The sequence below is a fragment of the Camarhynchus parvulus genome, chromosome 10 (assembly GCF_901933205.1).
Source record: "Camarhynchus parvulus chromosome 10, STF_HiC, whole genome shotgun sequence".
NCBI lineage: Eukaryota > Metazoa > Chordata > Aves > Passeriformes > Thraupidae > Camarhynchus > Camarhynchus parvulus.
The window spans coordinates 12650373-12664130 of NC_044580.1; the positions used below are offsets into that span (position 1 = coordinate 12650373).

General features: G+C 56.1%; 2 protein-coding genes across 4 annotated transcripts in view; one reads left to right on the forward strand and one right to left on the reverse strand.

Annotated features, from left to right (window-relative positions):
• On the forward strand, positions 1-12638 carry POLG (DNA polymerase gamma, catalytic subunit). Of its 3 annotated transcripts, XM_030955330.1 has the most exons (23): positions 1-68; positions 863-1471; positions 2272-2467; positions 2830-2997; positions 3270-3416; positions 3797-3876; positions 4289-4471; positions 4587-4750; positions 4955-5078; positions 5153-5377; positions 5507-5627; positions 5802-5873; positions 5987-6106; positions 6287-6447; positions 6560-6613; positions 6703-6820; positions 7544-7679; positions 7767-8013; positions 8087-8209; positions 8513-8684; positions 8937-9145; positions 10198-10355; positions 11425-11486. In XM_030955330.1, exons 2-23 carry the CDS (start codon positions 891-893, stop codon positions 11484-11486), a joined length of 3621 nt encoding a protein of 1206 aa, XP_030811190.1. In that variant the 5' UTR covers positions 1-68; positions 863-890. The 3 variants fall into 3 exon arrangements, with proteins under 3 accessions (XP_030811190.1, XP_030811192.1, XP_030811191.1); XM_030955332.1 differs by lacking the exon at positions 3270-3416 and having other exon boundaries at positions 11425-12638; XM_030955331.1 differs by lacking the exon at positions 1-68 and having other exon boundaries at positions 891-1471; positions 11425-12638.
• The window catches only part of FANCI (FA complementation group I), a 24289-nt gene continuing 21535 nt past the window's right edge, over positions 11005-13758 (reverse strand). The window contains exons 35-37 of the mRNA XM_030955329.1: positions 13293-13388; positions 12646-12771; positions 11005-11906 (exon numbers count right to left, since the gene is read on the reverse strand). Of these exons, the coding sequence (XP_030811189.1) occupies positions 11841-11906; positions 12646-12771; positions 13293-13388 (288 nt within the window). The 3' untranslated portion in view covers positions 11005-11840. The remainder of the gene's footprint in view (positions 11907-12645; positions 12772-13292; positions 13389-13758) is intronic.

Sequence of the window (13758 nt, forward strand, 5' to 3'; positions counted from 1 at the left end):
GCTCCCCCGGGCGCCCCGGTTTGGATCTGCCCGCCGGCCCAGGCCCCGGCGGAGCTTGCGGGGTCCAGGTGGGAACAGAGGGGAATTTGGGGTGAAACAGCTGTATGGGGGGGAAACAGCTGTATGTGGGCACGGCCGGATGGGGGAAATATCGGTATGAGCGAACATTTGTACGGCATGCGCGGCTGGATGGGGAGCGCGGCTGTATGGAGGGAAACATCTTTATGGGGGAACATCTGTATGGGGAGCACGGCTGTATGGGGGAAAATATCTGTATGGGGAAACATGTCTATGGGGGCACGGCTGTATGGTGGGCACAGCTTTATGGGGAAAACACCTGTATAGGGTAAAACATCTGTATGGGGTAAAACAGCTGAAGGAGAGAAAACATCTGTATGGGGACACAGCTATGTGAGAGAAAACATCTGTATGGGGGCACAGCTAAATGAGAGAAAACATCTGTATGGGGGCGCAGCTAAATGAGAGAGAACATCTGTATGGGGGCACAGCTAAATGAGAGAAAATGTCTGTATGGGGGCACAGCTATATGGGGGAAAGGTTGTATGGGTACGCAATTGTATGGGGACACAGCCATATGGGGAACATGGCTGTATGGGGACACGGCTCTATGAGGGCACAGCTATATGGGGGACATGGCTCTATGGGGGCACAGCTATATGGGGGAAGGGGCACAGCTCTATGGGGGAAGGGTGTATGGGGGCACAGCTCTATGGGGAGAAGGCTGTATGGGGACGCAGCTCTATGGGGGCACAGCTGTACAGAGGGCTGTGTGACTGTACGTGACAGTGTGTGCATGGCAGTGATCAGTGCTGAGCTCACCCTTTGCCTTTCCCCCCCGCAGCTCCAGCTCCCCTCAGCCCAGGGGGAGGATGAGGCGCGTGTCCTGGGCGCGCTCGGTGCGGGGCTGCAGCCCCCAGCCCCAGCGCTGCCCGTGCAGCTCCTCGGCCAGCCGCCCGCTGCCGGAGGAGCCCGGCCAGGAGCCGTCCACGGGCCAGCGGCGCATGAACCCCCTCAACATCCAGATGCTCTCCAGGAGCCTCCACGAGCAGATCTTCCGCGGCGCCCGGGTGCGCTACTCGGCGGAGGAGGTGCAGCGCAGCGTGCGGCACCTGCAGCAGCACGGGCTGTGGGGCAAGGAGACCTCCACGCTGCCCGACGTGGAGCTGCGCCTGCCCCGCATGTACGGCCGCGACATCGACGAGCACTTTCGCCTGCTGGCGCAGAAGCAGAGCCTGCCCTACCTGGAGGCGGCCGAGGAGCTGCTGCGCTGCCAGCTGCCCCCGCTGCCCGAGCGCTGGGCCTGGCGCCTGGGCTGGACCCGCTACGGCCCCCAGGGCCAGGCGGAGCCCGTGGAGTTCCCCGAGGAGCGGGCGCTGGTGCTGGACGTGGAGGTGTGCGTGGCCGAGGGCCACTGCCCGACGCTGGCCGTGGCGGTGTCCCCGCACGCCTGGTGAGATGCGGTGCCAGCAGCGGTGCTGGGGACACGGCAGGGCTGGGGGGGACAGCTTTGAGGGGATGGGGATGGTCCGGAGCAGAGCCTCTTCCTGCAGTCCACTGCTGGCTTGCAGGGAAAACACAACGAAGCCCCAGTGGCTCTGGGATGTGGGGTGAGTGTCCTGCTTAGCTAGAACAGCTCTTGTGACAGTGTTCACAGGGGTGTGAGCATGAGGGAAGAGACGAGGATCTGACTCCATGTTTCAGAAGGCCTGATACATTATTTTATGATATATATTATATTAAAATTATACTAAAAGAATAGAAGAAAGAATTTCATCAGAAGGCTAGCTGAGAATAGAGAAAGAAGGAATGAATAACAAAGGCTGTGGCTCGGACAGAGAGTCCAAGCCAGCTGACTGTGATTGGCCATTAATTAGAAACAACCACATGAGACCAATCACAGATGCACCTGTTGCATTCCACAGCAGCAGATAACCATTGTTTACATTTTGTTCTTGAGGTGTCTCAGCTTCTCAGGAGGAAAAATCCTAAGGAAAGGATTTTTCATAAAAGATGTCTGTGACACATGGGGATGGTCCTGAGCAGAGCCTCTTCCTGCTGTCCACTGCTGGCTTGCAGGGAAGATACAACAAAGCCCCAGAGTGTGGCTCTGGGATGTGGGGTGTGTGTCCTGCATAGCTAGAACAGCAATCCCTGGGGTTGGCACCTCCCTCGCACAGGTGGGGTCCTGTCAGCCCCCCATGGCACTGTGGCTGCTCTGTGACAGTCGCAGGTGCCACCTGTCCCCCGCAGGTACTCGTGGTGCAGCAGGCGGCTGCTGGAGCAGCGTTACTCCTGGTCCAGCCATCTCACCCTGGCCGACCTCATTCCCATGGAGAGCCCAGCAGGTGCCAGCTGTGCCAGCAAGCAGGACTGGACGGAGAGAGTGGTGGTGGGACACAACGTGGCCTTTGACCGGGCGTTCATCAAGGAGCAGTATCTTATCCAGGTAATCCACTGAGCCTTGGCTGTGCTCTGGCAGCTGCAATTTCTTACCCAGATAATCATTTGCGTTGGCTCTTGAGGGTTATTTTGGCAGATGCTGTTCTGCACAGTACCCTGGGTTTGTGCTCACTTTGTCCTGCAGAGCAGGTTGAGGCTGGATCTCTTTAGAGGAAGATATTCTTGCACCCTATAGGGCTGCTGGAGGCTGCAGGGGCAGCAGCCTTTGAGCAGCTGACAGCCTGCACTGGGGATGCTTTTGGCTCTCAAAAGGGGAGTGTGGGAGGCAAAAGCAGCTTAAGCAGAGGACTTGTAGCTCCTCCAGCATACCCCCAACCCTCTGTTTTCTCCCCCTGTGCTGTGTCCCAGGGCTCCAAGATGCGTTTCCTGGACACCATGAGCATGCACATGGCCATCTCGGGGCTGACGGGCTTCCAGCGCAGCCTCTGGATGGCTGCCAAGCACGGCAAGAGGAGGGGGCTGCAGCAGGTCAAGGAGCACATGAAGAAAACACGCAGCAAGGCCGAGGGGCCGGCGGTGAGTGAGGGGAGCTGAGCTGCTGGCAGTGCTGTGGGTGGCAGGGGACAGGGTGCTCCTGTCACAGAGCCCTTTGCTGCTGTTCTGGCACAGCGCAGCAGCTCCACTGAGTGAAGCTCTCCCAGCGCGTTTCAGATAAGGTGGCCTTGGTTGAAGCTGGAGCAGAGGCATCATTTACTCCTCCTGATCTTGGCTGCAGCTGGTTGTCCTCCCACAGTGTGTGACCCCCCTGTTGTCACAGGTCACAGGGTGTGACCCCCCTGTTGTCACAGGTCACCTCATGGGACTGGGTGCACGTGGGCAGCATCAACAACCTGGCGGATGTGCACGCGCTCTACGTCGGGGGGGAGCCGCTGGAGAAGGAGGCACGGGAGCTCTTTGTCAAGGGCACCATGGCTGACATCAGGAGCAGCTTCCAGGTGCAGGAGGCCATCCTACTGACAGGCAGCAGGAGCTGGAGAGGGAGCAGGGTGGTAGTGGCTGCTGGGGTAGTTTCCATGCTGGGGTAGTGTCCATACTGCTGGAGTAGTTTCCATTTTGCTGGGGTAGTTTCCATTTTGCTGGGGTAGTTTCCATTTTGCTGGGTAGTTTCCATGCTGGGGTAGTTTCCATTTTGTGGGGTAGTTTCCATGCTGGAGTAGTTTCCATGCTGGGGTAGTTTCCGTTTTGCTGCCGCTCCTTGCAGCACTGGGTGTGCGTGGGGCTGTGACCTGCTCTGTGCTCCTGCAGCCCCCATGCCTTGCCCTGTGCTGGCCCAGGGGTGGCTGCTTTGCCTGCTCTCACCTGCTGCTGTCCCCAGGACCTGGTGTCATACTGTGCCCGTGATGTCCAGGCCACCCATGAGGTGTTTCAGGAGCAGCTGCCACTGTTTATGGAGAGGTGAGAGCTGCCAGGTTCTGGCTGGTATTGGCCAAAGGGCTGTGGGCTTGGTGGGCAGTGGGGAGGGTCCTGGTGCCTCTGGGCATGAGATGTAGCTCCTCTTGTCCTTAGGGTGTCCTGAGCCTGTTTTCAGGAGGGACTCCAGACCCACCTGTGTAGGTGAGCAGGAACAAATAGCAGCACAGTGGCTGAGGGGGGTGAGCAGGCTTCCTGAGGCAGTCTGGAGTGATATAGTTTTGGGGTTGTTGCGCAGGACAGCTAGAAGATTCAGCAATCCTTATGGTTTAGGGGAAGAGCATTGAGGGTTGTGTGAAGCTCTAGATGAAGACACATCCATGTCTGTTGTAGTCTGGTGCTTCCAGGGCCTGTCCCCTCTGGCGGATTTCTAATTCCTTGCTGCTTTGGGGTCCAGGTGCCCCCACCCTGTCACGTTTGCAGGGATGCTGGAGATGGGAGTGTCCTACCTGCCAGTCAATGGGAATTGGAACAGGTACCTGAATGATGCTCAGGGTATTTACGAGGAGCTGCAGAAGGAGATGAAGAAGTCCCTGATGAACCTGGCCAACGATGCCTGCCAGCTGCTGCACGAGCACAGGTACCCTGGGCTGGGGCTGCAGGAAGGAGCTCAGGCACCAGCTGCTCCATGGGGGGCTGTGGGTGGCTGTGAGGGACAGGAGCAAAGCTGTGGTGTGACAATGGTGTGTCGTCAGTTACAAGGATGACCCTTGGCTCTGGGATCTCGAGTGGGACACACAGGAGTTTAAGCAAAAGAAGAATCCAGGGAAGAAGAAGAAGAAGAAAGGTCAGGATGGGAACAGCCCAGTCTCCCCAGCAGCAATGGAAGCAGAAGAGTCAGCCCAGGAGTGGCAGGAGGGTGAGCACGGGTGATCCTTGGGGATGAGGGATGCTCCAGGGCTGCCTTCCCAGGGGTGGACGAGGTTTGTTGGTGCTGCAGGGTGAATCATTGCTGGCCTATGTCCCATGCTGCTGCCTGTGGTGGGGGACTGGTTTGGTGTCCCTGTCCCCAGAAGAGTGGCACAGAGGGCCCTTTGCAAGCCAGTTCTCCTTGCCCCAGCAGACCCTGGTCCCCCCAGTGAGGAAGAGGAGCTGAAAGTCTGTGCGAGCCAGCTCAGTCTGCAGCGCCTGAAGGAGACGGTCACGCTGCAACCCAAGAGACTCCAGCACCTGCCCGGCCACCCGGGGTGAGTTGGGGACCCTGTGTGTCCCCAGGGCTGTCCCTGCACTTTCTGACCCACCCTGCTGCTCCCATGCCCAGCTGGTACCGCAAGCTGTGCCCGCGGCTGGAGGAGGAGGGCTGGGTGCCTGGGCCCAGCCTCATCAGCCTGCAGATGAGGGTGACCCCAAAGCTGATGCGCCTGGCCTGGGATGGATTCCCCCTCCACTACTCAGAGAAGCATGGCTGGGGATACCTGGTGCCAGGACGGCAGGACAATTTGCCAGCAGCCCCTGTAGAGACCGATGGCCCCTCCTGCCCACACAGGTGAGAGGGATGGGATGGGGTGCTGGGCTGGGAGCTGCCCCATGGGGGTATTTAGGAGCTCCCTGGCACTGCCCAGGTGCTGCCCCAGAGCCTTTGTGGGTGCATCAGCCCTGCCCTCTCCTCTGCCAGGGTGATTGAGAGCCTGTACAGGCAGCACTGCCTGGAGAAGGGCAAGGAGCAGCCCCCGGGGCTGGAGGCAGCTGTGGAGGACGAGCTGCTGGGGATGGACAGCAGCACGATCTGGCAGAAGGTGAGGGAAGGGATGGAGGGTTCCCTGGTGGGAGGGAGGTGCTTCCTCCCGTGTGCATGCAGTAACCAGACCTGTGTGCAGCTCCAGGGGCTGCAAGTAAGAAATTCCCTTTAATAAGGGTTGCTGGAGGATTGGTGTTTGATCTGGCTCCCCCACGGTCCCTCTCTGCTGCAGATGGAGGAGCTGAGCCGGATTGAGGTGGATCCAGAGGAGAAAATGAGCAAAGCAGACCAGAGCCTGGTGCTGGTAAGGGGGATTTCCTGTGGAATGGAGTGTTGGATTGGTCTGTCTTTCCTTGGTTTCCCCCTCCTGCCGTGCTTGAAAATGTTCCTGGCATTGCCTCACTTTGCTGGTCGCAGGAGGAGATGGAAGAGCTGAGGTGTGCAGAGAGGAAGAGCAAACCCTCGTTCCACCATGGCAATGGTCCCTACAACGATGTCAACATCCCTGGATGCTGGTTCTTCAAGCTGCCTCACAAGGCAAGCTGGGGCTCCTGGGGCTCTTCCTGTCCCCACAGTGCTGCTGGGACCCACGTGCTCTCATCCCGTGGGATTGCATGGGGGAAATCCATCTCTGTAGCTGGGACAGGGGGATGCACAGAGCTTTGCTGATGTGGAGTGGAGGCTTGCTGAGCCCTGACACCTCTTTTGCTGCTAAAGGATGGGAACGATAACAACGTGGGAAGCCCTTTTGCCAAGGATTTCCTGCCCCAGATGGAGGATGGCACCCTGCGGGCTGCTGTGGGCCGCACCCACGGGACAAGAGCCCTCGAGATTAACAAAATGATCTCATTTTGGAGGAATGCTCACAAGAGGATCAGGTGAGCAGCTGCTTTCATGGTCACACCTCTGTGGGTGGAGGCTGTGTTGAGACAGGGGAGTTTCTGGGGATGCACAGGGGCTCAGCATCTCACCTGCCACGTGTCCCCTCAGTTCCCAGATGGTGGTGTGGCTGAAGAAGGGGGAGCTGCCTCGTGTGGTGACCAGGTACAGTACCCAAATCTGGACTGTTGTTCCCTTTACCCCACACCAGGAGGGCTCTTGCAGGGTGATGCTCATCCTTGCCTCTGTCCCAGGCATCCTGACTACAACGAGGAGGAGAGTTATGGGGCCATCCTGCCGCAGGTGGTGACCGCAGGCACTGTCACCCGCCGGGCCGTGGAGCCCACCTGGCTGACAGCCAGCAATGCCCGGGTATGGCCTGCTTGGATCCTTGTGGGGGTGTTTTGGGGCTCCCTCTGTGTTTTGGACTGATGGGAGGTGCTTGGATTGGATATGGATGCTGGATTTGGGGTGGCAGGGCCAGAGCTGGGGTCCTCTTGCTGATGTGCTTTCGTGTGGGAGAAAGGAAGGAGTCAGCAGGGGCTCTGGAGCTTCAGAATGTGGTGAAAGGGGAAGAAAACACCAACATACCAATTTCTGTCTTTTCTCAAGCTTCCCTTCTTTGCTGGAGTAACCAAATGAGTGATGCTCCACATGAGTTAAACCAGGTTTTCACATTGAGAGCAAAACTTAGGGGTGTAGGGGGATAGAATATAAGAATATAAAGATAGTGTAGAAAGTAATCTTACCCCTAAGGAGTTGTAGCTGGGCCAGTTATCAAAGATTAGGAACAGGCCACAGCTGTAAATGAGAAGAGTGCTATAAAAGAGTGGGGTGGCTGGGTGAGAAGGGAGCTGGAGTCTGTTGGCTGCTTTGTGGAGGAGAAAGAGTCAGGGCTCTGAGGAGCTGCCCACGAGAAGCACCAAGAAGGTCTGGAACTTTTGTGATAGTGGACCACAGTATGGAACCCCTGCAATAAGATGACAACATAGGGGCACAGGGAGTGCTGTGCCAGCGCTCTGTGGCTGTGGGAAGGCTGCTCCTGTGCCGTGGAGGAGGAGAGGGGTTTGCTGACGTGGCCATCGTGTCCTGCAGGCCGACAGGGTGGGCAGTGAGCTGAAAGCCATGGTGCAGGTGCCACCTGGCTACTCGCTGGTGGGAGCAGACGTGGATTCCCAGGAGCTGTGGATCGCGGCGGTGCTGGGCGAGGCGCAGTTCGCTGGCATGCACGGTGAGCCGGGGCTCTGCTGCACAGGGGCTGATCCCTGATCCTCATCCCAATCCCGCCGGGCATCCAACCTCTCCTCCCCTCCCGCAGGCTGCACGGCCTTTGGCTGGATGACCCTGCAGGGCAAGAAGAGCAACGGCACAGACCTGCACAGCAAGACGGCCGCCACGGTGGGCATCAGCCGGGAGCACGCCAAGGTCTTCAACTACGGGCGCATCTACGGGGCAGGGCAGCCCTTTGCCGAGCGGCTGCTGATGCAGTTCAACCACCGGCTCACGCCCCAGCAGGCGCGGGACAAGGCCCAGCAGATGTACGCCGTCACCAAGGGCATCCGCAGGTGGGTGCAGCCTGGGCAGGGCTGGTGGCGGTGCTCCAGCCAGAGGAGCTGGGTTACTCGCTCTCCCCTGCAGGTTTCACCTCTCTGAGGAAGGGGAGTGGCTGGTGGAGAAGCTGGAGCTGGCTGTGGACAGGGCGGAGGATGGATCGGTGTCGGCCCAGGATGTCCAGCGGCTCCAGAGAGAAGCCATGAAAGGGTGAGATGGTCTGACCCTGCATGGCTCTGTGGCTTTGGGATGCGAGGGGGAGAGGGCTGCATCAGCTGCTCCCTGATGGGCAGAGAGGAGAGATGGGGCTGGATAGTGCTGGTCCGCCCTTCCTGCTCCTCCAGGGCCAAGGAGGTTTGATTTGAGGGCTGTCAGCCTCACCCACTTTCCCAGTGAACAGTTAGCAGGGTTTCGTCCTGCTGCCCCAAACCAGGAGGGAGTGTTTAAGGGTCTCAAATGGGGGACCTGCAGCCCCCTACCACTCTTCCAGCAAACCTCCCCTCTGCCCCACAGGTCCCGATGGGAGAAGAAGTGGAATGTGGTGGAGCAAAGAGTGTGGGCTGGAGGCACCGAGTCCGAGATGTTCAACAAGCTGGAAAGCATTGCCTTATCCCCCTCCCCACAGACCCCAGTGCTGGGCTGTCACATCAGCAGGGCCCTGGAGCCTGCCATGGTCAAGGGGGAGGTAAGGATGCAGCTCTGGGATGCTGTGATTTTGGCTTTGCTTATCTATTCTGAAATGAGTGCCTAATGTTCAGCCCCTCTTAGATTGCTGGAGGATCTTGTAGCCATTCAGGAAAAACATTGTGCCTTTATCTCCATGCCACCAAGGAAACCCAACCACCCTGAGTTTAACAGGTTTCTCCCAGCTGTCCTGTACAGGTACCGTGCCCTTGACTGAAGCACTCTCTTACTGCCCATCTCTTTCTTTCACCAGTTTGTGACCAGCAGGGTGAACTGGGTGGTGCAGAGCTCAGCTGTGGACTACCTGCACCTCATGCTGGTTGCCATGAAGTGGCTGTTTGAGGAGTTTGACATCAACGGGCGCTTCTGCATCAGCATCCATGACGAGGTGCGGTACCTGGTGCAGCACCAGGATCGCTACCGGGCTGCCCTGGCCCTGCAGATCACCAACCTCCTCACAAGGTGAGCCGTGATGGCTCTGCTGTCTCCTGGGCAGCAGCAGCTGTGACTCCAGAGTGGGACAGGCAAGCCCCAGGGGCTGGGGGTGGCTTTGCCTACAGCAAGCTGGTGCAGAGCAGTTTTCTGCTCAGGGCAAGTTAGCAGCACTGGAGGTTGCAGTTCCTTCATGCTATAAATGGACCTCAGCTTTGATTTCCAGGGATAATGTGCTGACAAAAGCTTTTTTTTTTATCAGCTTTTGGCCCTGCAGGGATGGGGCCAGTCACTGGCTTTGCTGGGATGCAAATGCATCACTTCATGCTCCCTTTGGGTCTGCAGCTGTCACATGGCAGCAGCCTTTGCGCTTGTTTCGGGAGTTGGGAGCCTGAAACTGTCCCATCCCTCATCCCCTGCTGCCTTCAGGGGACAGCAAGGGGCATGGCTCATCTCTGCTGTGAGCACCAGTGCTGTCCCCTCTCCCACAGCGTGGGGTGTTCCTGCTGCTTCCCTGCCCCACACAGAACTGAGCTCAGCCGAGAAACTCCTGACCTCTAAGGGCTCCCATTGATCCAACTCTGTCCCAGCCAGCTTTGCCAAATCCCCCTCCCAGCACCGTGGGGTGTTTGGTTACACAGGAGCTGGCCAAGGTGAGCTGTTTCTCCTGCGTGGAGGCAGGAATGACACAAACAGCCTTTCTGCAGCCACAGCAGGGCAGGCACCCTGACGTTCCTGCCTTTGTGCTGGCTCCTGTGAGCACAGGGCTTCCTGCTGGGAAAATCCTGCATCTGCTCTGCCTGCCAGGGAGGATTAGCCAGCAGTGAGGGGCTAGATTCTTCCCTTTGCTTGAGGAGGCTCTATTCCTTCCAAGGAGGCACCATTACTGTTCCTCCCATGCTCACTATAGCAATTCCTGACCCTCCTGCAGTCCAGGGCTTAGAAAGCCCCTTGCCCCCCTGCTGAGTGATAATACCCTGTGAGAGGTGGCCAGTGTTTGGTAAATGTGGCTGATTGGAACTGGGTGTGACAAGGTCAAGGGTGATGTCCAGCACTGTCCCACCTCCTTTCTTGCTCTGCAGGTGCATGTTTGCCTACAAACTGGGCCTCCAGGACCTGCCACAGTCAGTGGCTTTCTTCAGTGCAGTGGATATTGACCAGTGCTTAAGGAAAGAGGTGACCATGAATTGTGTGACACCGTCAAATCCCATGGGGATGGAGAAGTACGGCATCCCTGAAGGTGAGCAGTGTCCCCTGGAATCTCCTCTCCCCCTGCAAGCTGCCCCCTGGAATCTCCTCTGCATGAGCCTTCCCATCTTAAGCAGAGCATTTGGCCTGAGTAGTCATTCCCTGAGGGCTCTGCTCAGCTGAGGCACCTCATGAGCCCCTTGGTTCCTGGAACATCCTCTGACCTACAGGGCAGCCACTGTGCTGGAGCCTGCCCTTCCCTCCTCAGTCCTCAAGTGTTTTCATGCTGCTGCTTTCCAAATATTTGTGAGTGATGAGCCAGGCCTGGCTCTGTTCTCCCACACTTTGTTTGCTTTGTGCCCCTTGGAGGAGCTCTCCTGTGCACTTTTAACACAAACCAAATTTAATGTCTTCTCTGAAAGGAAGCACCTCAGCAACCTTGTTTTGTCAGTTTTGCCCTGTAGACCCAAAATTGCTCTTCCTTAGCCAAGCACTGTTCTGGTGTTGCTGGGTGCTTCCTCAGCAGTCCCAAGGCCTCAAGTCATCCCTGTCTGCACTCAGTGTAACCCTCCAATTGCTGCAAGCAAACATTAAACTCGTGGCTGGGAAAGCAGCTCCTCCTCACTCATCCCTTATCCCCAGATAAGGGAAGAACCTGCCCTCAGATTTGTTCTCTCAGTCACTGCACACATCAGATGCTCTGCCCTTAAATAACCTTTATTAGGACTCTTACAGGCAAAGGGTGCTTTCAGAAACAGGATTTGTGCTCTGTAGGCACAATGGGCACTTTTCACCAAGAACAAGGCAAATTAAACAAGTGCATCACAATCAGGGTCAGCAAAAACATAACAGCAAAACCAGCCTAGATAGAGGAAGCTGTGGCCTCTGGCTGCTCAGCAGATGCACACAGCAGCTTCAACTCCAAGGCAGAACAGCCCATCTTCCCAGCTCCCTACTGGTGCTGGTTTCTGCATTCTCACCATCACCCAAAACACAGGTTTGAATAAATTGAGGGTGTTCTGTGCTAGGTGCTCTGAACTAAAGCAGATCCCAACCATCACTCTCTTGCATTGCACAGCCTGAGTGTACTGCAGGGAACTGACTGTCCCCTTGTCTTCCAGGAGAAGCACTGGATATATATCAGATAATTGAAATAACCAAAGGTTCGCTGGAGAAGCAGTGACGACACCAGAGGGCCAGAACAATTGTCCAGACCGTGTGCCAAAGCCTCCCTGACCTTTCAGAAGCAGATCTTTTGGCAGGGACTGACTGATCCCAGCTGCTCCCTTTCCATTTTGCTGTAAGAAGGGATATTCCTGGGGAAGATTCAAATAGCAGAGGCACTTCTGGTGGCAGCAGCCAGCTGTGAAACCTGAGACAGGGGCCAGAGTTGCTCCCATGGACACAAAGAAAGAAAGCAGAAGTATCTGACAGGAGAAGCAATAAACCATCATCTCCATATCTGCAGCCTCTGAGACCAAGGAGAGTCCACCATGGAATGGGCACTGTGAGAGGAGGCAGTGGCAGCAACTCCAGTTTATTTTTTTCTCTGTCTCTTCTTTTTGGGTTCCTGGTTCTCATCTGTCTGCTCCACTGTGCTGCTCTGGAGAGGGGAGGGAGAGAGCAGCAGTAGAGTGTGATTGTTTTTGTGTGAGTAGTCTAAGGAATGTTTACCTAGAGCAAGAAGCCAGCTGTGCAGAACAGGATTTAGCTCTTTTTTTTCTCACTAACAAAATGACCTGAATATGGGATTCCTGTCAGCCACTGAGACGTTCCCCATGGGCCACCCCCTCCCCACTTCATGCTGGAACTTAGACCACGGGCTACCAGTGGCACAGGACAGGGACTCTGTCCTGGGTTTTGGCTTGTTGAAACACTCAGGAAAATATGGACAGAAGCACCAATAAAAACCTGGACAATCAGCAGAGTAAACTGTTTATTTTTCTTAGCCAGCATGTTGCACTGCCTTCACCAGCACTATGTAGTAGAGATGGGTCTGAGGAGAATGATGCCTTGCAGAATTTGCCCTGACAGGTCTTTATCTACAAAAACTTGCATACAAAACCACTTTGCATCGTGCTGCAAAGGTCTGATCCTGGCTAACAGTTCCACTTCCCCAAGACCAGGGACACAGAGCTGGTGCATGAAAGTAAAGGCTGCACGAGGCAGAGGGCTGGGGTGTAGGGGGTGTTCTGAGAGAATCTGTTCACTCCTTCCTATCAGCTTAGTATTAAAGTGAGAGCTAACCCGGGGAAGACAAGCTGTTCTGCACAACTCACAAATGCAGCTGGCTTCTAAAGAGGAGGAAAGCTATCAGTAAAAGCAGCTGAGTGAATTCTGACCTGGTCGTTGTGTGGCTCGTTCTCAGCATCCTCAGAGTTCCGCTCCTGCAGGGCGCTGTCCAGCACGGAGGCGTTGATGCGGAAATCCCGGGAGGTGCTCAGCTTCATGTACTGCATCAGGTTCACCTGCAGCAACCCAGGGGAAACCAGGCAGGGGAAACATTCAGCCATGAGCATCTTTAGTCTTCTACCCTGCCTAGTCCTTTGCACAGCACTGGGACAGAGTCCATTGCAGTAATAATGCAGGATTGAAGCGCAAAGAGGGTGAAAAAGCTCCTGCCCCTGTGCAGTCCAGGGGTCCATTTATATTTTCCTAAAAGCAAGTGATTGCCAGCTACTCTCACTCTCATGTAGGACCTTGTTGTGGTACATTTCATGACACAGACTAGGGGAGAGTGAGGAAAGCTGGCATAAGGTGTGCATAGTTCTGCTCCACCTGGAACCACAGATGTGGACTGATGTTGGCATGGGCTGGTATCAATGTGGCAACAGTTCAGCAGTGTTGGGCCAAGAGCATGGGCAAGGGCTGAAAGGTCCCTACACCTTCCTAATCTGAGTATTAATAGAGACTTTACAACAGCCTCCACCATGCCATTGATCCCACTGTTCACCAGGGTCAGGTCTCAGATCTCTCTGCTTTACTTTACCTTTGACTTCTTGGAGAGATGGATAAGGAACTTCTCATATTGCTCAATTGCAAAAATCAGATTTGGGATTGGCTTGGTCTCCCGAAGCACCTTGGCCTGAAATGTGAGAGGAGTGAGATGGGTCAGATTTGAAAGGGCACAATGGCACTGTAGTGTGACATGAAGACCAGAACATTCCCAGTTTAGTTCTAAAGAGCCTTCAGTAGCCATGCTCTGTACCAGTCCTGCCCCACCCAGCAAGCCTTGCCAGCTTTGTCACTAGCTTTAAATTGACTCCCAGGATGGTTCTGCAGTGAGGCTCTCCTGTGCATTGTTTTGTGCTCTGCCTGCAGTCCACGGCCCTGACATCCCTGTCAGCAGCTCCTCTGCTGCAGCTCTCCCAAGGCACCACAAGCACGAGCCATCCAAGCAAGGAGCACCCTGACGTTTCACCACATTGTTGTCCTGCTTATTCACCAGCACTGGT